Consider the following 23,841-nt stretch of genomic DNA (forward strand, 5'->3'; position numbering starts at 1 on the left):
AGGGAATAAAAGAAGTATTTTAAAAACGATTTTTATTATTATTTTCAAACGTTTTTTTTTATATTTTTCTACTAATTATATACAAAATAATAGTGAAGATGCAACATATTAATAGAAATGGTGATAATTAAATAATAATATTTATGAACAATTCGACTGTGAAATTTTCTCAGGTAAATAAATTACGACATGAAAAACTTTTTAAAAAAAAAAAAGGAAAATTAGTTAGTAAGTTATTATCTGACAACAAAATTCAAATAACTAATAACTAATTCTTGTTCGGTCGAAATTGAAAAATTCGATTAAAAAGTCTCTTATCTGTAAATAATCCATATCAGACAAAGCATTATCAATAATTTTACATGTTTGCCCTTGGACAACGTGATTCAAGTTAAATATAAAAATACAAAATTTAATTCAAAATAAATTATTTAATCGACAAACGATACGAATTGTTTGACTAATAAGTTTTCTGTTTTCATAACTTTTAGTTAAGCTAATGTTGAAAAAAATATAAAAAAAAAAAAAAAATATGTTGGAAAAAATCAACAAGTTATTATTAATAATATCGATTTGGTTCGTCGTTTTAAATTCATCATCATCATTATTATTTGTTAATTCGAAAGAATGTACGAATATATCCGATTTGGAAAAATTTGATTGTTATCCGGAAAATGGAGCCGATGAAAAAAGTTGTACGAAAAGAGGATGCTGTTGGCAACCGAGACACGAATCCCATCGTCCATCTCATTTCAATTTTCCACCATTAGACGTTCCATGGTGTTATTATCCGAAAAATTATGGAGGTTACGAATATATAAATTTAACGAGAACTGAACAAGGAGATTTAGCTTTCATGAACCGAACGTTTTCATCGCCTTATCCTAACGATGTTAAAAATTTAAGAATTGATGTCGAATATCAAACTGATAATAGACTGAGAATTAAGGTTTGTTATTTTGAAATTTAAAATTTTATTTATTAAATAATTAAATTAACGCAACAAACTATTTTTATACCATTAGATATCGGATGCTGATCGCGAAAGATATGAATCACCTTATCCGAAAATAGTAAAGAAAAATCTCACCGAAACAACAAATATTTCAACTCCTAATTACAGAGTCGACATCGATTTAAAACAAACGGGATTCAAAGTTTCCAGAAGGGATGGAAATGTTTTGTAAGACTCTCATTATATAAGAAAGACTTTGTGTAATTTCATTTTATAAAAATTTAACTTTTCAATTGTTTGTTCTTTAAAGATTTAACACTCAAAATGTCGGTGCCCTGATATTTTCCGATCAATTTTTACAAATAAGTTCAAAATTTAATGGAAAAATTTACGGTCTTGGAGAACACAGATCGAAATTTTCTCTGGATACCAACTGGACAAGATTTACAATATTTGCTCATGATGCTGCTCCCGCAGAAGAAGTAAATTCCCCCTTTTTTTTTTTTTTTTTAAATAAATGTTTACTCACTCACCCGAAAACTTTATGATAATTATCCATTCTTCTAGATAAATTTGTACGGAAGTCATCCTTTTTATCTGATTATGGAGCCCGACGGTAAAAGCCATGGAGTATATTTACACAATAGCAATGCCATGGGTCAGTTTTTTTTTTTTTCACTTGGAGTTTATAATCACCTAATACAGGAGGAGAACAAAGGCTTTTATTGTAACGTATTTATTTATTACAGATGTACTTCTTCAACCTCTTCCAGCAATAACTTACCGAACGATAGGAGGAGTATTAGATTTTTATTTTTTCATGGGTCCCACACCTGCTGATGTTATAAGTCAATATACAGAATTAATTGGAAGACCATTCTTGCCACCCTACTGGAGTTTAGGTTTTCAACTTTGCAAGTTAGTTAAATCTAAAAAAAAAAAAAACGAGTAACAATTGCAAAATAAATTTTTTAAATAAAATTAATTTTTATCTTTAAAATTTAAATTGATTAACCTTATCAGATATGGATATGGAAGTTCTGCAAAAACCAGAGAAGTATGGCAAAGAACTATGGATGCGAAAATTCCATTTGTGAGTTGATCGCACGTTTTAGATTTTTAAACGTTTTTCTTTAAAAAAAAATAATATTAAATTTTTTTTTGTTAGGATGTTCAATATAACGACATTGATTACATGCATAATCAAAATGATTTTACCATTGATCCAGAAAAATTTCACGATTTGCCACAACTTGTCGATGATATTCACAAAGCTGGAATGCATTACGTACTAATTTTAGATCCCGGAGTGAGTGCATCTGAACCTCATGGAAGTTATTCCCCGTACGACGATGGAATAGCAGATGATATATTTATTAAAAATCAAGATGGAAGCGTTTTCGTAGGAAAAGTTTGGAATCCTAAAAGCACAGTTTTTCCAGATTTTACAAATCCAAAGGTTGAAAAATATTGGGCTAAACACATTCAGGAACTTCATAAAAAAATTCCGTTTGATGGTTTATGGATCGTAAGTGTTTGTTATGACCGTACAAATTTTCAGTAGAAACTACTTAAATTAAAAAACTAAGAACCATAAAACTTTATGGCTGTGAACACGTCCAATTTTTCAGGATATGAACGAGCCATCAAACTTTTTAAATGGAAGTTTTGAAGGATGTCCAAACAGTCATTTAGAAAATCCTCCCTACGTTCCCGGCGTCGACAAAGGATTATTAAATTTTAAAACTCTTTGCATGACAGCCAAACAATTTGCTGGAAATCATTATGACGTACATAACTTATATGGAATAAGCCAATCAGATATCACCGCACGGTGAGTTTCTCTTAGCTTTAACAACGATAAATTTAACATTTATAAAAAAAATTAAAAATTACCATGTTTTAGAGCTCTTCACAAAACATTAGGCAAAAGAACTTTTATTTTATCAAGGTCGACATTTGCCGGAAGTGGTAAATACGCAGCTCATTGGTCAGGAGACAATTTTTCGACTTGGCATGATTTGTACAGATCGATTTCCGGTAGGTTTATCAAATGCAAAAAAAATTTTTTATATAAAAACTTCAAATTGTAATTTTAAAAAAATCCAAATTTTTATAGAACTTCTTTCATTGAGTTTATTCGGTATTCCATTTGCTGGAGCTGATATTTGCGGTTTTAACGGTAACACAACAGAAAGTTTATGTAACAGGTGGATGCAATTGGGTGCATTTTATCCATTTTCAAGAAATCATAATTCCATAGGCAACAAAGTAAGAAATGTCAATTAAAAAATTTTCATTATTTAAATTTTTAAATAATAATTAAAAAAAACTTACTTCAGGATCAAGATCCAGCGGCGTTAGGTCAAAGAGTTATTAACAGTTCTATAAATGCACTTAACATCAGGTATTCCCTGCTTCCATATTTGTACACGTTATTTTACAAGGCTCACATAAATGGGGAAACGGTAGCAAGACCATTGTTTTTCGAGTAAGAAAATATAACCATTTTTAAAATTATCTAAATGTAAAGTTTATAAAAAATTAATATTTAACAAAAAAAAAAATTTGTTTTTTTTTTAGGTATCCAAATGACGAAAAAACTCACGATATTGATAATGCATTTTTATGGGGTTCCGGTTTGTTAATTGTTCCCATTATCCAGGAAAACACCACAAAAACCAAAATATATTTACCACGTGGAAAATGGTACGATTGGTACAACAGTACGGAAATAAACAGTAAAGGACAAGAAGTTTCATTAGAAGCAGACGATGAACGCATACCACTTTTATTAAGAGGAGGAACGATATTACCAATGCAAAAACCGTCGACAACAACCTTTGAAAGGTTCTAGAAAAACAAATAAGTAAAAAATTTGTAACGAATAAATTTTAAAAAAATTTTTCTTTTTTTTCAGTCGAAAAAATAATTTTACCTTATTGGTAGCTCCAGATAGTGAAGGCGTGGCACACGGAGATTTATTCTGGGATGACGGATTAACTCCCGGTAAATTAATAAATTAATATTTTATCTAAAAAAAAAAATAATAAATTAATAAATAATAATTATTAAAATATTATTTACATTATTTAGATACAATTGAAAATAAAAATTACGGTTTAATTAAATTTAATTTGATAAATCAAACGTTAACGACCAAATGTCTTCTATGGAATGTTTCACAAATCCTGGATGTCGAAACAATTAAAATCCTGGGAATAATTCAAAATGTAAAAAAAGTTATATTAAATAATAAAGAAAAAACATTTACCCATACGCAATCCGTAAGTATAAAATTAATCATATATGATAATAATAATAATTATATTTTTTTTTAACTCATAAATTTTCATATAAAATAATTAAATACGATAATAACATTATGTACATAAATTTACTCTTTTTTTTATTTACAGGTATTAACCGTTCCTGATATAAATTTATCTATCGATACCGAAATTGAAATGATTTGGGCGTGATACCAACGGGTACCCTTTATACGTCATTAATAATATTTCAAACGACTACTGAAATTATATGTAAAAAAAATTATTATTATTATTATTATTTCTTTAACAAAATACAGTAAATTATACATTTTATTTACATTAATTTCATTAATTACATACATACGTGCACGTGCTTATATTTTCAAGTTTATCATTATTATTATTATTAATACTGTATTTAAATTTTATTTTAAATGCATTTAATTAATTAAAAACGATATTTTTGTTTAACGAACAAGCATTTTTTCCATTTCATTTTTTTCTCCTATATTACAATGATTTAATATATATTTATTTTATAAATCAATTTTTATTACTTTTTAATTACTAGACTAATTAAATTTGTACTTATTGATCGTGTGTGATATTAAAATAAATAAAAAAAAAAAATATTACAAAGGAAACAGCATTCATTATGCAATCGTAATTAAATAATTAACGTTTTTTTCTTTTTTTTTTTTTTTTGATGATTTTCGATAAGAAAATATAAAGAGATCAATTATGTGGTATTTTTTCCTACGTTTTGCAAGACTGAAAACATTTGATTTTTTTTTTTTTCCTCATCAAATTTATCAGTCTATTGTTATTACGATTAATTAGTTTCGTTGACGACGGAACTTAAATCCATTCCAAAATCTGGATTGTCGATTGTTATCAATGGCGTGCTCGTCAATAATTCTTTTTTTCCTTCGAAAATCGGAGTCGTCGGACTTTGCATGCTGTTCGTCCTTCCGTTCGTTAGGGATCGTTTTTTATTTTTGACGAGGGTTTTCGAATGAGTCGGTAGAACGATTTGTTCCACTGCTTTTTTCATAATGACATGTTCTTCGTTATTTTTTTTCGAATTTTTCAATTGGTTTAATTTCGCGTGTTTTTTTCTCACTTCGGGATTTCCCGAAGGAGTGGCTTGACACGAAGACGAAATCCTACTTTTGTCCATTTTCGAATTGAGACGATTGACGCAAATCCTCAGCGATTTCACTTTATTATCTTCGAGACATTCTTGGACTCGTTTACCATCACAATTTGATTGATGAGGATTTTGAATCCCCCCGTCAGGTTCGTCCAATTCTTTCGAGGAATTTTTCTCATCGTTTAATTCCTCGTTAACGCATTTCAATTCACCGGAATTTTTAGTATCCATACTTTTTCGCCTCGTATTTACTTCGTTTAAATCATTTCCATCAATTTCATTGTTATCGATTTCATCGAGTTTTAAAGACTCGTTTAATTTTTTATTCTTATCATCATCATTTTCGGGGAGTTCCCCGGGTGGCAACGATAAGCTTTTATCTAAATCAGTTTTTTCGCTCCCTTTTTTTCCCTCCGTATTTTCATCTAACATTTCAATATTGCAAATTGATTTTTCTGGTTTGTCTTTGCTTCTAAAGATCATTTCCTGTATCATTTCCTCTTGATTTTCATCTTCGCTCACTTCACTGTTTTTAGTCGAATCAAGTTCGTGAAGGATTTCAATTCCAAATTGTTTATCTTCTTTAAATATTTCGTTGAATTCGCTTTTGTAATCTTTTACGAGTTCTCGAATGAATTTACGCAAATAAGGCAACAATTTCTTATTTTCCGACAATAGTTTTTTCTTCAACTTGCAACAAATGGGAATAATCGTTTCAATAATTTCTTTTTTTTGCACCGCCGTCAACATTTGTTTAACGAGTTTGCAGAGAGGCATTTGCTTTTGATAATCCTCCTCCTCTCCCTCATCGTTTTTATTTTTAACCAAATCGTTACACTCTATTTTAATCTCTGGCATCGTCAACACGCAAAAAGCATCGAACAAAAGTTGTTCGCCATTTTTACTTTTAATGTTTATTATACCATCGGCAGCGCCGTTCAAAACCTAAGGGAAAAAAAACAAACTCTCAAAAATTGACTCCATTTTGATAGTAAAAAGAAGAAGAAAATGTTGAGGATTTTAGCTTACCACGGTGCAAATAAAATGTAAACATTTCATTTTAACCATGTAAGGAACATTCGACACCATAAATTTATAAATATTCATACGATTAAAATGATGTTCCGGACCGCTCAAATCAAACACTTTCCATTCGGAATCCGTCATGTTTAATTTCGGATAATCGGGATGATCGGTAAAATTATTAAAGTGAAACAATGCTGGTAAAAGAAGTTGATACATTTTCTGTAACAATAAATTAAAATAAAATTAAAATTTTTATAAAATATTAATTTTAAATACATGTACGTAAACTTACATTCGGATTACGAGCTAAAAGAGAATTAGTGAAATAATATTTTACAATATTAACCAGCCAAGGATTCGATTCGTTAACCATGGTCAAAAGATGAAAAACTAAAACGTCTCGAGCCTTCAAATAATCTTCTTGAAGTAATTCGACTAATAAAACCGTTGTAACTTCTTTTAAACTTTGATGTTTGCTTTTTAAACATACGGAAAAGAAAGGTATAACAGGTTCGATTAAACTAGCGTAACTGAAAGTAAAAAAAAAAAAAAAAAAAAAAAAATTAAGATTCGTAAGTATTAATTTTATTTTCGGGATTAACTTTTCTAATTTAAATTTACCTTTCTCCGATATCGGCAATGGCTACTATTACGTTATTTAAAACGATCGGATCGCAAGATTGTGAAAGTATTTGAGCTAATCCAGCAACCAAATTACGTGCAAATAAATCATTATGCAAAGCCATTTTCGATATCGTGATGACTATCATTGCACACATTTTTCGATCGTGCGCTGAATTTTTCGAGCCTGCAAAGTAAAATTTTTTTTTTTTTTTAATTAACTTGAATTTTAAAAAATTAGGTATTCAATTTAAGTCCATTATGGATTTTATTTACTTGTATCCATTAGATAATTGAAGAGCAATGAAAATGTTGGATTTTTAATTTTATTCGGACACAATTCTGCGAGTGCTCCTAGTAGTGCTAAAATATTTATGCAACTTGAACACGCATTATTTTTTTTTTCGGTAGAAATATCTAGACAATTTTCTAAATGAGATTCACAATTCTAAAAGAAAATATTGAATTTATTATAAATCAATTTTACTATGTTTTAGTTTCAGATGCAAATTTAATAAAAACAAAAAGATTGACCGATTCGTACCTGAATTAATTCGATTCCCCATTTAGCAACTTCTTTTTTACCGGATAATTCATCTTCTGCTAGAACGACCGTTACGCCACTAACAATTTCAACGGTTAAAGAAACAAACGTCGGATTGACCGAATAAGATTTTAAAGCATTGTACATATTTATTTGTAAAGTTTCTTTTTTAACTCTTGATAATTTTTGCCAAGAAGTTGATAAAGTTAGTAAAGCAAAATATGAGCTTCTGATATCTCCAGTATTCTGCAGAAGAAAATTTTTTTTTTAAATTTAAATTAAAAATAACAGCTTATTATTAAAGTTAAATTACTAATCCTAATCTTAAACTAACCTCTAATACTGTACTTTGATAATAATCCATAACGAATTCCGGTTTTTCGATATCGAAATATTCGGATATGCAGGAAAGGAAAACCCAAGCCGGTGTGTCATTGGGGGTTCCGATGTGAGTTTTTAATGTTGAAATTAAGGTTTGATTAAAATTTCCAGATTCGCTCCAGAAAGAACAAGCGCTCATAAAGAAACTTTTTTTATTCTGTCTAGCAATTTTATCTAATATTTTCCAAGGAAGTTGATCCGATTGATTTTGTATATCGTGATAACTTTTAATTCTACTTAAAATGACGTTAGTGAAAATCTAGTTTTTAAAAATAAAAATGATTTTTATTAATATTATTAAGTAGAATTAAAAATGTGAAATACCGTTTATGTTTACCTGAAGAGTTTGTTCTTGAACTTTGATTTCTCGATCCATAATTAAAGGAACGACTTCTTCGACCCAAAGTTCTAATAATTCTTCTTTATCGGGAAAAAGCAGTACAAGTTCTGTCAAGCTGTTGGACATATCTTTTCTAATTGAAAGTGCAGGATCTCGACAGTGCTTACCGAATAGCTAAACCCAACAAATTCATTAATTCTGACGTTTGCATGTAATAATTAGTAAATTATATATTAATCTGAAAAAATTTTAATTTAAATTAAATTACCGCTAATGCTTCGCTGTTCATCCATTTTGAAGAAAATTTAAAAAGACTTGATATAACTTGAAGTGCTGCCTTTCGAACATTAACTCTTTCGTCCAAACATTTATCAAAAACTTTTCTAACGATAACTTTACCTCCTGGAAACATATGCTTTGCTACATCCACATCTTGAAACTAGAATAGCAAGAAAATTTTTAATTATTTCCTTAATATAAATACTTATTTTTACAATTATTTTATTTTTTTTTAAAATAAATGTTGACCTTTTCCAGCAAGCTAACAAAAGATTTCCATTTTAAAAATTCATTTTCTTCATCTAAATTTTGAAGATTTATTTCATTGATTTCAGAATACCGAGAAAGGAATAATTCTTTGAGAATAATTTGTAAGCTTTGAGACGTTTTGTTTGATATCACATCGGAGAGTACCGACAAAGCTCGAGTCCTTACAATGGCTGCTTCGTCCCTGATACGATCAATAATTACTGCCAGCATTACTCGACGAAATTCTAAAGGTATGTAATTTACGGGTTGAGCAAACGAAACAATTGGTACTGAAATATAACATTTAAAAAAATTTTAGTTTTAAAAATTGTGTAGTTTTTGAAAAAGCCGTAATTTGAGTAATTAAGTAATACCTTGACTTAAAGTGGACATGCAATCAGTTTTCAAAAGTTCACTTTTAGATCCCATTAAATTTTCAGAACTTTGTAATTGTGATTCCATTTGCTGAAACTGGGATTCCGTTAGTTTTGAAACATCATCAGTTCCAGGCTTCATAAATATTAACTTTGATAAGAGTTCTAAACTTATAACTCTGTGATGTGCACCTTCCATCATTGACATTCGAAAAATCCATTTCATTAAAACATAATATAATTCTGTGGGTAATTTACACAATATTGCTAGTACCATATCAGTTGCCTTTGAACGATAATCAGCACGATCAATCATATTAAAACACAATTGTTGAATTAATATTTTTAATCCTAAATGAGAATCATTTCCTAAAGAAATTATATTTTCAGTTATAAAGGAAATTGCAATATTTCTTATATTGGTCAATTCCTTTTGGCTAAGTTTATTTATTTCAGGATTGGCAAGACCTCCTATCTACAAAAAAAACAGAACAAATTTTAATTTTTTGTTATTTTATCAGGGATCAAATTAAATAACTTATAATTAAAAACTTACTGAAGTTAAATTTGGCATAATATAAAATAATACAAGTCTAATAATTTCTGAAACTCTTCCATGATAAGGTACACACAAGTCTTTCATTGTTAAATATGCATTTCTTGATAAAGGCACAAATGATGTAATTGTATTATTAACAGAAAAATCCTGTAAACTACTATTTCTTTCTAATCTAGTTAATTCTGCTAAAACAGTTAGTGTCATATTTAATGCTTCGGGATATTTTTTAAAGCTAAATTTTTTGACAAAATTCTGAAAAGTAGACATTAAATAATTTAACTGTTTAACTACATTTTGTTGCTGTGACAGTGTTAACGTTTCATCCATTTCAAGATATTCTTCATCCGAACTTAATTCTTCATTTTTTTTATTAACTTTTGTTTTTTTAATTTTTCTGCCTGTTGCAATTTCTAAAAATTTATGCAACGATAACGACTCTAGACATTTTTCAAATAAATTTATTTGAAATATTTTATATATGTCACTTCCAGGTATGATTAACAATGTAAAATAAAACTTGGATGCTTTAATGCAAGTGAGAACTAAATTTTTATCTTGATTATTCACTTGACCCTTGCATGTATAAAAATATATTAATGCTAGTAATTGTTTGTAATTAACATCTTGAAGCAACGTCCAACTAGGATTTGCACTCATCGAACTACTCGAAGAATCTGTATCATAATTACTAATATGCGAAATATCAGTAGTTGTGGTTGTTAGCCAAAGATTTATCATTTTTTCAGCTTCTTCAAATACTTGAACAATATCACAAAAGCTCAATGGTGAAAATTTATCAGAAAATTCATCAGGTAAATCATCTGGACAGGATGTAAAATCGCTTGACCAAATATCATCAGACCATTGTTTCTCAATTAAATTGAGCTCAAACTTTTCTAAAGCACAAATAACGTCGCAAACACTTGCCATTATTTACACCTGTACTAAAAAATTTTACTTGTTAGTAGAAATTTATTAATGTACCTTATAAATATACCAATATACTATTTTTACAAAAAAAGAAAAGTTGGTTTGTAAAGGAAGTACCTAATGATCTCCTTTTGTATTGCCAAATAATTATTGCTTTTTACAAATTGTGTTAAGTATTTTAAAAATACATTAAATGTTTAAACAAATCAAAAATTTCTACTTACATTCGAAACCATTCGTAAAAAGCGTTAGAAATAATAAAAACCGTTACAGCATAGCGCCAAATAAAAAAATTGAGCAGAAATGCTTTGTCTCTGAATGATTTTTCATTATGTAACAAAATTTTATTAAAAAAGTATCAATTACATTCTATATTCAAATATATTAACTTTAAAACTCGAAACAATATTGAAGAAAGGAATAATTATAAAAAACATTGAAGATAATTAATAACCTCCGATACATAAGCGTCGTCATACTTAAAAAAGGATGCCAACTTATGAAACCCAACGCGCACAGTTCACAAACAAGCTGGAGACCGTTAAAAAATTCGGATATTCATTTCATCATACTAATTTTGTAAGTAGAAAAAAATTTAATTTAAATAAATCTTTGATATAAAATGACAAGCACGTTTCTATTAAAAAACAATATTATTCCGCTACGATTTTCATTATATTTAAAAAATGCTAATTTTACTACACCTTTAAGTAATAAACGTTAATGGGGTAATGGAACAAATATGAAATTCATATGACACATTTTAAAATTTATTTTGTATATTGACTAATTTACAAAAAATCGAGATTAAAAAAATAAAAATTAAACATAATATTCACTAACCGTTTGTTTAAAATATATATAATATGAGCAATAATATATTGAGCTAAACAAAATTTGCAAAATTTTTTTATTGCAAAAAATCATATGATGTTTAGCTCATTTTGACATTTTTTGTCATTCATTTCTTTTTTTTTTTTATATTTTACAATGATAATATTTATATATAAATGAAAAATTAATGCATTGAAATTATTTTCTTATGTAGTTTTGTACAAACATTTCATTCAAAAAAATTAGATAAAAACCTTGTAAAAAAAAAAAAACCTTTTATAAACAAAACAAAACAAAATAATAAAATTTAAAATATTTTTTCCATAATATACATACTAAAAATAATGACAACAAAAACTGTTTAAAATTTAACAATATAAATCATTATTATTAACAAATATTGAATTAAATAAATGAGTGATGTTTAATTATTTAGTTACCCTCCCTTAATGCATTTAAAATAAAAAAAAATTTTTTTTTGTTCACAATTAACAGGTCTTATTAATAAAATAATTAAATTATTAAACATTAAACTTATAATTAATTTAAATAATCACATGATTATGATGATTTAAATTACATTTGTAATTATCAAATATTTGACAAAATTTCAAATTAAAAATTAATTAAATAATTTAAAATTTATTTTCATTATACATATATAGAATAAATTGGCTCCCTATAAATTTTTTTTTATTACGTGATTATTTTTAATCGTCGTTTTAATAATAATAATAATAATAATAATAATACATAGCTAACAATATAAATTATAAAGTTATATTTTAAAATATTGCTAGAAAAATTATTTTTATATAAAAAAAGGATAGTATAAATAAAATAATATTGTTCAACTTTGATTTTAAAGTTTTTTATAAAAATTCATCATTCGATATAAAAAAAAAAAAAAAAATTTTTTTTTATGATATGAATACTTAAAAAATTAAATAATAATTCTCATACATATTTCATACATGTTTTAAATTTTTTTTTTTTTACAATTCTTTACATATCACCGTTGATTTGATTTTTTTCATAATCTTCAAATAATTTTTTCATATCTAAAAGTGCTTTTTCAACTTGATTGGCAAATCTATTTGAATTCTATAAACAAATTTAAACAAAAAAAACATTTACGTTACATTATGCAAAATTTATAATAAAATAAATAAATAAAAATAATTTTATTCTTACGGTGTAGGAGGAAGATACTTTTGACGATATATGAAAAAATATAAGATCTTCTCCTGCTATTATGTACGAAACTCCATAGCCATCATCGGCAACGGGACCGAAACCACCACCGGCGGATATACACGTGGGATATTTTTTTAAATCGAAATTTGCCGTTTGTCCGTGTGGAGTTTGAGACGTGGAAAGTCTCCAGGGTTCGCTCAAAACTTTATGTAAAAACGGTGAGTCGACTTCTAAATATTTAGAAACGACGTAGAGACAAAACAAATGACGATCTATTCCTTTTCCGCACATGGCATCTTGATAACCTTTCTGATGTAAAGCGCACGCTTTTCTTAAGAGTCCAATTTTTTCGGAAGCCGGAATTTTTGAGCTGTGCATTGATTTGACCCAATCCGCGGATTCAACGGTACACGATCTCACCGTTTCCGTACGACCTTCCCGGTACAAACGAGTCATGGATGCTTCGTATGTTAAACTGAATTTTCCAAAATCCTATAATTGAATTCAACAAAAATTAATATGAGGATCATTTTCCGTAGTTTCATTCTATTACAATCGTTTTATTAAAACGTACTCTGTAATATGCCAGTTGTAAAGCCATTTGAATGTAAGCATCCGGACTAACTTTGCATTTTTTCATAAAACCCTTACCGTAGTCTTTAAACATTATATCTCAAATCGACGTCGGAAAACATTTGAAAGCTTCTGTAAATGATGATATATTTTTTTGTTAAACAATATTCTGATTAAAAAAAAAAAAAAGAAAAAAAAATTTAAATCTTACTTCGTAAGAAGAATCAATGGCCGCTTTTAAATCTTTGCTTATTTGCCACGTTATTCTCGTCGGGGGTGGTGGTGTAAATTCAGCCGTACCAACGCAATGTCCATCATCGGTATATCTAAAAAAAAATTTCCAAAGGAATGAATGAATGAATGAAAATTTCTAAAAAAATTATTAAATTAAAATAAAATTAGTCATAATATCAGGCAAAAAAAAAACACTACAACAAGCGAATACAGAAGAAAATGCAAATCAAATAGAAAAAAATGCATACCGCTCCGAAAGGCTTTCAAATTGAAGAATATGTTCCCATGCATGACCCATAACAGGAGCATCAGCCCTGAAGAATAAAGTATTACCACAGAAAAAATAATAAAAAAGCAAATAATAAAATAATAGCCTAAGATTTATTAACATTGAAATAATGTGGGCGTCAATCAGAAGCAAAAGAAAAAAAAAGAAAAAAATTAAAAAAGTTAAAATAAAAAAAAAATTTCTTTTTTGAAACTGTTCAACAAGTTTTTGTTTTCATCATCATCATCATCATCGTCACCCTACACCCCCACAATTTTTTTTTTTTTAAAATGCTAATTAAAACATATAGAAAACAATTTTTTTTTGTCTACAAAGTACCATAACCGAAAATACTTTGATTATTATTACCCAAATTTTGGATTTCGACATTCTTCCATGAAGATCCATTCCCATATGTGGGACAAAATAGCTGCATCAGCCCTAATTAAATTTCAATTTATTTAAATAACTTAATCTTATACTGTTCGTAATCACGTATTGTTTTTTTTGGGGAGGTCAAAAGGTTACTGTTATTATTGGTAATGAGAAAAACTTACCAAGAATGTTCGGCGTTGAATCCAATCTGAAAACGATAAAAAAACCTTAATAAAAAATTTTTTTTTAGTAATCGTTTGGTTATCGTGGTAAGAGTAAAAATATATTCTCAAGGGTAAATATAAACAAACAAACAAACAAACAAACAAACCTTTCCGTTTGTTCCGACGCACAATGTAAATGATTTGTCGAACCATTTGTCGTAGCCTTTACCGTGTAATAAAATTCTTCCGTACTCGTCCATACCATTGGGTTGTTCGTGATTAATAACGTACGGGACGTCATCCAGACAAACGAAAAATGCGGATTTTTCAATGGTGTCCAATGCAACACGGTTAGGACCTTTGAAAAAAAAATCTTGTCTGGTTTGACCCCATTTTGAACGATTGCCAGCCGTGAGAACTGCAATTTTTTCTTCTTCCTCGATAGAAGGAGAATCGTCGTTTAATATTTGTTCCATTTGCCTGAAATAGTAGAAATAGTAGAAATTTCGTTTTTCGCCTTTCTTTTTTCACATTCGAAAAAAAAAAACGATTCACTCACATTTCAATTTCAACGGGATTCAACAATCTATTCTTATAATAAATTAAAACTTTAAAATAACGTCCTTTATGATAGACAACGATGTGATTCGAATCGGAATAATGTACAATTTTATCGGATTCCTTACCGGGAACCCGAGTCGTGTTGAAAGCTCTTTCGTATTGCCACGAGCAAAGAGGCACGAGTCCTTGTACTAAAATCTAATAAAAAAAAGATATTTTTAGTAAGTTTTATTAAGGTTCAAATCGATTGTTGGTAATTCATTCATTCAGGCACTCACAGGTGCTAATTCCTGACGGTCAATCAGTCTTCTGAATTGAAGAAGAGCATGAATAATTACGGCTGCTCTACTGGCTTGTCTTGAAGTCAGATGCCTGAAAATAGCATCTATACCGTAAAAATTTGAATTTACCATAAGTGGAGCTCTACCGCGAAGATAAACATATTCTTCCCACCAATCGGATACGTAATTTGTCGACCACCTGTCACAAAAAAAAATAATAAATAAATAAAACCGAAAAAAAATTTTTTTTTTTAAAGTCACGATTCTGACAACGTACCATGATTTAAGACTTAAATATCTTTGCAATTTTCGACCGATACCATTTTCAAATTCTGCTGCTAATTTTTCCATTTTTTCATATTCCACATCGTCGAGTAAAGGGCGAACACTGCGGAGGTACTAAAAGTACACAAGTTGACAATTTAAAAAAAAAATTTCGCACTCACTAATAACACATTTACGAATATATTAAATATATTATTGGAATGATTTTAAAGGAAAAGTACAATGATATCTATTTTCCTACATTGGTTTTAGGAAGGAACTCACCAGGGAAGGGGAAAACCAGAAACTTCTGAGGATAGGTTGACCGAACAGGATATTTCTCTCGACAAACCATCACCGTATAATCCCAAAAGGTTAGACGAATTTCTTCATTCATTCATTCAGTTCGAATTTTTCTATTTTAAGATTAATTTTCCAAAGACCAAAGTTAAAAAGAATTAAAATTTAAAAAGAATTGATAACGGTAAATTTATTTACCCTCTTCATTGTATCATTTATCGAAGGTAAAGGCAATCTAGGTAATGATCCCTGAAAGCTGTATAATTGTGGCCTACCGGAAATCATTAATAATTTGACTAAAAGAAGCCAAATTTTCGTTTTCATTGATATCTTACGGTCCTTTCCTCTTTCTTCGTACATCCAACCTTAAAAGGAAAAGAAAAGTTTAACTTTAAACTCAACCTAAAATTGGTTTTTAAAAAGTGACCTTTTCAGGTGAGAAAGATAATATACCTTTATACATGAGAGCAAACTTTAGAGTGTAACGAATAAAGTATATGCAAGTCATCCACCAAAACAAAGCCACAACGCAACAACCTATCAACTGCCATTGAAATGTATTACTAAAAATAATAATAATAATAATTTTAGGTTTTTTTATAAAGAGGTTGACGTAAAATCATTTCGATAAACTTTACTTACTCGGGTAATAATGGTAATATTCTTACTAGAAGGCCATTTGGTGCTCTTATACCTATAAAATGTAAACCCGCTAATATGCTAGCCGTTATCCAAAAACTTTGCATGCTCGCTGGATAAACTCCATTTTTTATACTGTTCTGAAATCAAATATCATCTAAACATTTAAAATTTTTTTTTCTTCTCAAAAATCGACGTAAAAGGAAAAAATAAAATCATATAGAAACCTTAAATCTGGCTATTCTTTTTTTCCAAGAACGTATACCGGAAGCCCAAACTAAATTTAAGACTTCTCTGTCAAAATTAACATCCCATCCTTCGTGGGTTATGGCAAAAGAAAATGCCACAGCTGAGTGGGCCTCTGCCATGTTTTTTCCTTTTCTTTTTAAACAAATTAAAAATCAACTAAAACAACAAAAAAAAAATTTAACTTTATTTACTCGAATTGTTGTTCTTATACCACAAACTCATTTTTAAATCAAATTTTATTTTTATTAATTAAATATCAATAAGCAAAAAAAAATTTATTATTATTATTATTATTTTATAGTGGAAAAACATTGAAAATACAACAACAACAAGTGCTAAGGATTTTTTTTTTAAACCTATAAGAAACAAGGTCGACAACTATCATTATTATACGGTTGAAAATTACATTAGTTATTTATTTATTTTTTTTTTTACATAACTAACAATAAATAAGTTCAAAAAAAAAAAAAAAATGGTGGATAAATACATTGACAGATTCAAAATAAGACAAGGGAGGATTCGGGATAAAGGATCGGGATATTTCGGGATGTTTTAAACCTTGTTAAAACCTTTTTGATTATCATCGATATCGATTTTATATTGATTTTTTTTTAAATAATTATTTTTTACCATAATTAATAACAAGTTATGTCAAACAATTCTGTACTTTATCCAGTCATTAAAATATTTTAAATCATAAGAATCGAGAAAATTTAAATTTAAGGTTTTTAATATCAAAACAAAAAAAAAAAAAAAATTTTTACTTTTACTTTCAAATAATCATCAAATCACACAGAGTTCAATGACCCACTAAATTTTTATTAAGTAAATTTTTTTTTTTATTGATAACTAATCTTAAATTGCACTTTAATAATAATAATTTTTATTATTATTATTATTATTTTTCGGCCTTTAGAAAAATATCGCTTTCAATTTTATTTTCTCGTAAAAAATGGGGAAAAATTACGTTGATTACATTTTTTTTTTTCGGGGGGATCGGGGAGGGGAAAGGGGGGGCTTAATTAAATTTTTAATAATGACTTTAACTCAAAAAAAAAACTTTCAAAAAATATTAAAATATTTTATTCGATGGGGGGGGGGTGACACTCAATAAAACTAAACTTAATTATTTTTATTATTTTTTTTAAAATTATAAATAATTATTTATATAATGAAATTAATAAAAAAAGGGAAATTTTTTTTTTATTTTAAAAAATGAAATTTGACGTAATTATTGACGAAGAAATTTAAATAATTTTTTTTTTTTAACAATAAAACGTAAATTTAAATTTATGAATTATGCATGGAGTTTTATTTTTTATTTTTTTTTAAAAAAAACTTTCTAAAAAAATTTTGCTTACGTCTATCATAAAATTATAAACAAATTTTTATAAACAAAAATTTCCATTAAAAAATTATTATTATTATTATTATTATTTAAAACCTTACCTTTTATTTATATATTTATTTAATTATCAAAAGTTTTTTTTTTTCCGTTATTTTTTACCATATTTTTTTTTTTACATTAAAATTATTATTATTATTTTTTAATTCGAAAACGATTTTTTTTATTTTCTTTATATTTATTTATTTATTTATTTTTTTAAAAATTTGATTTTTTATAGTAAAAAAAAAAAGAAAACATTCACTACTAATAACGACTACGTATTTACTAATAATAAATTTCAATGTCACCCGTGAATTTAACCGTGGCGATTAAATATAAAAAAAAAAAAAAAAAACCTGAGTAGTTTTAAAGAACATTTTAAGTCTGGTTTTATAATAAGTGTGCTTGTGTCAAAATTAATAAAAAAAAAAATTTTTTTTAAACATACAATTCCTCCGTGGGGTTTAAAACTTAAATAACAATAAACCTAACGGTTTATTTTTAAAAAAAAATATGGCTCCCAATTTAATTAATTAATTAATTAATTATCAATACGAAATAATTTTTTTAAATTGCTTTTCGAGAAGTTTATTTTTTTTTGTATAAAATTTTTTGGTTATTAAATAAAAAAAAATCAAATTGAAATTTTTTTTTTTTTTTTAATTAATGGATCACAAATTGAATGATTTTTAATCACTTTAAAATAAATTAATTTAAATTTAAACGATTAAGATTTAAATTCTTATCATCGACAACATCATCATCATCATCATCACAACGGTTAATTTTAAATCGAATAATTAATTCTTACAAAGTAATGTAATTATGAATATTTAACTGTCAAATTAAACAGTTATTTATCATTGTTTACATCATAATAATAGTAATAATAATAATAATAATAATAATACATGTATTATCATTTAAATGAAAAAAAAAAATCATTAGATGAATCATAATTGATAATGAATTGATAATTTTTTTAATATTATTGACCCGATTTGTCTGTTTTTTGTGATCTTATGATCACAACATAGGTCATTTCATTTTATAATTTTAAAAAATGATAATCGTAGAAGATGTAAAAAAAAAATTTTATATATTTTATAAACAAATTAAATAAATAATTGCTAACTATTGAATTTTAAATATTATGTATTTTCACATCGAAATAACTGGTCCTATGTATGGATGTTAGAAAATGAAATAAACAAATATGGCCTTTGGACTTTGCAAGCCTTGATCTTTGAAATGAGAATAATTTAATTTGTTTGAAATTAAAACGATATGCCATATGAATAAAATAAAAATATTAAATGTAATTACTTTTAAATAAATAATAATAATGAATTTTCAATTAAAATATAATTATTAAATTAAAATAAAAATGGTGTTACACTTTATTTAATAATAATAATAATAATAATAATGGAAAAAAAAGTAAATCGATGAACATTATTCGAATACTATAAATATAATAGGTCACTTTTAAAGTTTAAAAATTTGGCAAAAATTATTTTTTTTTTTTTTTTACTGAATTTAATTTTATAAATTTAATCAAACATTGCATTATCAGAATTAAATGTATTTCTATTAAAAATATAATAATAATATTAGTAAGGTAAAAATAAATAAAATAAAATTATGATTAATTACTACTTACATGATTTTTGAAAAAAAAAAGAATTTTTTCTGTTAATTTGGTTCTTATATAAAAATGAAACAAAAAACCAAAAATTAGAAACACATTTAAAAACAATAATAATAATAATGATAAAATATGGAAGAGAAAATTATAAATTGATTTAAATAAAAAGTTAGAATAATATTAAATTTCTATATCACACAATTGGGAAAAAAAAAAAAAAAAAAAAAGTAAATTTAAAAAAAAATTAGGTCCATTAATAATGAGGTCAAATTGACTAACCTAAAATCCGTTTGATAACATATAAATCGTAATATTCATTCACAATTTTTCTTTTTTTTTTTTTTATTATTAATTTTTATATAAAATGCACAATAACAATAAAAATAAAACTTTTGCACTCAGTAAAACATTTTATGTAAAAAAATTTTTTAAAAAATCTAACGCGAGAATTAAAAAAAAAAAAAAAAAAAAAAACTGATATAAAAAAATTAAACGTTAATACATAAAACAGCCATTTAATGGTTTGTGTACTTTTAAACGAGGCAAGTCGAAATAGATAGATAGAAGGGGAAAATAATACAAAATGCGCGGTTTTGAGTAAAAATTTAAAATGTCGTAATTTAATTTTTAAAATTATATGAGTTTTCGTAAAAAATATTCTAAAATTAATTATTACTATTGTGTATTTGATTTTTTTGACTCGAGGGCAAATTTTTACAAAAATTTTCCCTTTTTAAGTTTTAAGGTTTTTTTTCTTTTTTTTAATAATAATAATCTCCCCAAAGCAACAACTGCATTGGTATTTTTATGCATTTGAAATTAAGTCAAGAATAATCAAGTTTTTTTTTTTTTTTTTTTAAGTTTATTGTATTTATAAAAATAACGGTTTTTTTTTTTTAAACCTGTCAACAATAAGCTTTTTATGATTTTTTTTTTTTAAATGAAAAGCAATTAAAATATCATGATCTCAAAAATGAATATTTAAAACAAAAATTTATTTCGACTTTGACATTAAAAATGACTCTGACAAAGTATAGTTTTTTTTTATTTTTTAAATTAAATATCTGAATTATTTAAGGTATGATTTAAAAATAAAGAGAAAAAGGTTTATTTTTATATTTTATTTCAATTTTTTTAAATATACATGAAGTTCGAGAAAAAGAATATGCAATTTTAATACTTTTACTCAGTTAGAGAGCTCATTTAATTAAATATATTGTTTTTTTTACAACATAAACAAAATTAAACTGTACAATGGATATATAAAGTACATAAATTATTTATAATAATTAATTATAAAATTTAAGTATATAATTATATACTGCTTTGTTTCAAAGAGATGCGAATCAAAGGAAAAACAATAAATAGTTTTTTTTTTTTCAATTTACATTTAAATATTAATACCTCTAACTAATAACTTAAATAATAATAATAATAAAAAAAAAAAGAAAGGTTTTACAAGTAAAACAAAACAAAGGTTCAAATAAGGCTTACTAATAATAAAATCAATACTATTTAAAACTTTTTTCAAATGTTAAAATATGAAAAATAATTATCAATTTTAACTATCCAACAAAGTATTTAGAATATGGTTTCATAACAAAAATCATAAAGTAAGTTTTTGATGAATTATTTAAAGTCACAAAACTAAAAATAAAATAGTTGATTATCTAATAAATATTAATTCACTTTTAAGGATATTGACGTCTTCTAGCAGCCCTCTGTTTATCAAATCTCATTTCCATTTCTTCTAAAACTTTTGGTGTGTAACGAACGACTAATTTTACCGATCCTTTCGCTTGTTTTAAAAGTTCTACAGCTTTTTCATGATTTTCACCTTCAACCGACTAAAACAAAAAAAAAAAATTTTTACATTTAAATTTTGAAATTTAATTTTATTATGTATCATTTAAATGTAAAATTTAAAATTAATCGGAGGAAAAATAACAACTTACGACACCATTAACAGAAAGTAGCTGATCCCCCCTTTTTAATCCACCATGTCTATCGGCAACACCACCAGGTATTATTCTAGATATATAAATAGGAGAATTTTGTTCTTTTCCTCCCATTACATTAAAACCCAAACCTTCTTCAATTTTAGGAAGTTCTACAACTCTTGGATGGGCGTGTCCTTCACTGGCTGCAAAAGCAGCAACTGTGGCTTTAGCCGTTGCAGATGCTCTAATATCTTGTGAACCTTGTATATCTACAGTTTCATAAACATGTTCGTAAACCTCACGAACTGAATTTAAAAAATCACTTTGTAAAACTTTTTGTAGAGCTGCTAATCTTGTTACAGGTACTTCTCCACATTTTTGAAGTTTATCCAACAACTCAATAGCTCTCTTAACATCTACATGTAAAAATATTCAATAAAAAAATATTTTTTGAAAAATAATATTAAATACATAAAATTTCATTTTAAAAACAAAAAAAAAAAAAAATGCTTGTAATTTTTTCACATAATTAATATTAACATACCTCGAGCTAAAGTAAGGGGTTCTCCGATATCTGACATATCTTTTGATGTGAAAAAATTAAGAAGAAATTACAGAAATATAGTTTTTGTGAGATTCTTTTTATGTTCAAGAGGGCGCTGGATTTCGTACATTAAAATATCCTTTTCGATGGCTCGACACAGATTTTTATTGCTACTATTAAAAACTTTTTAAAAATAAATAAGTGAATACTCAAACATACAGAATAATTTATTGCAGGAAAACAGAATATTACAAGGAAAAAAATATATATATAGTTATATGAAAAAAATAAAAAAAACTGTTGCCTATTCTACGTAGTGTGATAGTAAAACAAAGAAGAGAATTAAAAATGTTTTTTTTTTTTTAAATTCATAAAAAATTTGGGAATACTTTGTTGTATTTTTACTATACCCTTAAGCAATAATTTTATTAAGTTTAATATTAAAACAATTCATAAAATTATTGCTTGAGGGTGTACCCACTGTATAAACAAATTTGAGCTTCAAATTCAGCTTTCTCTTTCTCTTTCTTTTTCTTTTCTTTTTTTTTTTTTTTAAGATATTAATCTTTTAATTTCATCATAAAGAACTAATACTAATGCACCGCCTGTTCCTCTAAATATATTTGAAAGGGATCCTTTAAAAAAAGCTAAAGGCCCTTCTGTTTTAAATATTGTATACCAACAGTGCATGGTATTTTTATATAAAATTTCTCCTCTTCCTGACTGCATCATCATTCTTCTTCTTACAGTGTCCATAGGATATGAAACGATTCCAGCAAACGTTGTCACAACCTACAAAAAATGTTTTTTTTTTTTGCTAACGATTGTGCAGTCTTGTATTCAAAAATTACTCTCTCGAAAAAAAATAAACATACCTGAGCAATTAGAAAAGAAATATACAGAGGTGTTGTTTTGGGATCAGGTAACATTCCTTTAGCTGTATCAAATAATCCGAAATAAGCTGCTCTGTAAACAATAATTCCTTGGACAGATACAAAAAAGCCTCTATACAATCCAATCAATCCATCCGATTTAAATATTTTGACTAAACAATCATAAAGGCCATTAAATTCTCTGTTAGCCCCCTTGCCAACATCGGCTGCCAAACGAGTACGTGCAAAATCTAAGGGGTAAACAAAGCAAAGAGAAGAAGCACCAGCAGCTCCACCGGATGCTAAATTCATTGCAAAATATTTCCAAAATTCTTTCTTTTTATCAATTCCCTCCATAAAAATAGTTTTGTAAACATCTTTGAATGCAAAATTTAATGCTTGAGTAGGAAAATAACGTATCACATTTGCAAGATTCCCCCTCCAAAAACTGGCAAATCCTTGTTCCTTAGGAATTCTGACAAATGCATCAATAATTCCTAAAAAACATTTAAAACTCAATACAACCTGAGATACTAGCAAGAAAAAAAAATTTAATTTAACAATATTGCTTACCCTTGTATCTTTCCTTTTCTGATATTTGCTTGGAGACAGCCTGAACTTGAAGAATTAATTTTACTCTTTCAATAGGTGCAACAGCCGTTTTTGATATAGCTGCAGATATCCCCCCTGCTATAAAGTCAATAAGAAAAGCTTGAACATCTGTCTGTGCCATAATGTAGTTTTTATTTTTTAATTTCTCTTTAAGACCAAAATAAAAATATAACGCGGCCAAAGTAAAACAAAAGACGGTTTGAAAAAAAAATTTCA

General features: G+C 26.6%; 5 protein-coding genes across 5 annotated transcripts; 1 reads left to right on the forward strand and 4 right to left on the reverse strand.

Moving 5' to 3' along the window:
• Positions 1 to 532: 532 nt before the first annotated feature.
• On the forward strand, positions 533 to 4,296 carry Phum_PHUM022260 (alpha glucosidase, putative; the record flags this gene model as incomplete). Its single annotated transcript, XM_002422852.1, has 14 exons — positions 533 to 949; positions 1,026 to 1,183; positions 1,266 to 1,437; positions 1,523 to 1,613; positions 1,705 to 1,873; positions 1,979 to 2,048; positions 2,124 to 2,483; positions 2,587 to 2,789; positions 2,862 to 2,995; positions 3,075 to 3,226; positions 3,298 to 3,446; positions 3,539 to 3,805; positions 3,876 to 3,964; positions 4,052 to 4,296. 14 exons carry the CDS (start codon positions 533 to 535, stop codon positions 4,294 to 4,296), a joined length of 2,676 nt encoding a protein of 891 aa, XP_002422897.1.
• Positions 4,297 to 5,059: 763 nt separating this feature from the next.
• On the reverse strand, positions 5,060 to 10,683 carry Phum_PHUM022270 (uncharacterized protein; the record flags this gene model as incomplete). The annotated part of the gene is made up of 12 exons (XM_002422853.1): positions 5,060 to 6,325; positions 6,410 to 6,625; positions 6,699 to 6,936; positions 7,028 to 7,214; positions 7,304 to 7,475; positions 7,572 to 7,817; positions 7,906 to 8,211; positions 8,290 to 8,466; positions 8,618 to 8,731; positions 8,821 to 9,110; positions 9,195 to 9,669; positions 9,751 to 10,683. 12 exons carry the CDS (start codon positions 10,681 to 10,683, stop codon positions 5,060 to 5,062), a joined length of 4,620 nt encoding a protein of 1,539 aa, XP_002422898.1.
• Positions 10,684 to 12,522: 1,839 nt separating this feature from the next.
• On the reverse strand, positions 12,523 to 16,741 carry Phum_PHUM022280 (carnitine palmitoyltransferase I, putative; the record flags this gene model as incomplete). Its single annotated transcript, XM_002422854.1, is given in 15 exon segments — positions 12,523 to 12,621; positions 12,712 to 13,206; positions 13,289 to 13,386; positions 13,398 to 13,419; positions 13,499 to 13,613; positions 13,770 to 13,835; positions 14,347 to 14,391; positions 14,518 to 14,808; positions 14,888 to 15,087; positions 15,168 to 15,369; positions 15,448 to 15,569; positions 15,933 to 16,099; positions 16,188 to 16,297; positions 16,377 to 16,513; positions 16,601 to 16,741. The coding sequence occupies 15 exon segments, from the start codon at positions 16,739 to 16,741 to the stop codon at positions 12,523 to 12,525; spliced, it is 2,310 nt and encodes a 769-aa protein (XP_002422899.1).
• Positions 16,742 to 21,348: 4,607 nt separating this feature from the next.
• On the reverse strand, positions 21,349 to 22,178 carry Phum_PHUM022290 (uncharacterized protein; the record flags this gene model as incomplete). Its single annotated transcript, XM_002422855.1, has 3 exons — positions 21,349 to 21,504; positions 21,613 to 22,013; positions 22,142 to 22,178. The coding sequence occupies 3 exons, from the start codon at positions 22,176 to 22,178 to the stop codon at positions 21,349 to 21,351; spliced, it is 594 nt and encodes a 197-aa protein (XP_002422900.1).
• Positions 22,179 to 22,693: 515 nt separating this feature from the next.
• Phum_PHUM022300 (ADP,ATP carrier protein, putative) lies at positions 22,694 to 23,746 on the reverse strand (the record flags this gene model as incomplete). Its single annotated transcript, XM_002422856.1, has 3 exons — positions 22,694 to 22,933; positions 23,017 to 23,510; positions 23,587 to 23,746. 3 exons carry the CDS (start codon positions 23,744 to 23,746, stop codon positions 22,694 to 22,696), a joined length of 894 nt encoding a protein of 297 aa, XP_002422901.1.
• Positions 23,747 to 23,841: the final 95 nt, after the last annotated feature.

The sequence above is a fragment of the Pediculus humanus genome, genomic scaffold (genome assembly GCF_000006295.1).
Source record: "Pediculus humanus corporis 1103172107373 genomic scaffold, whole genome shotgun sequence".
Taxonomy (NCBI): domain Eukaryota; kingdom Metazoa; phylum Arthropoda; class Insecta; order Psocodea; family Pediculidae; genus Pediculus; species Pediculus humanus.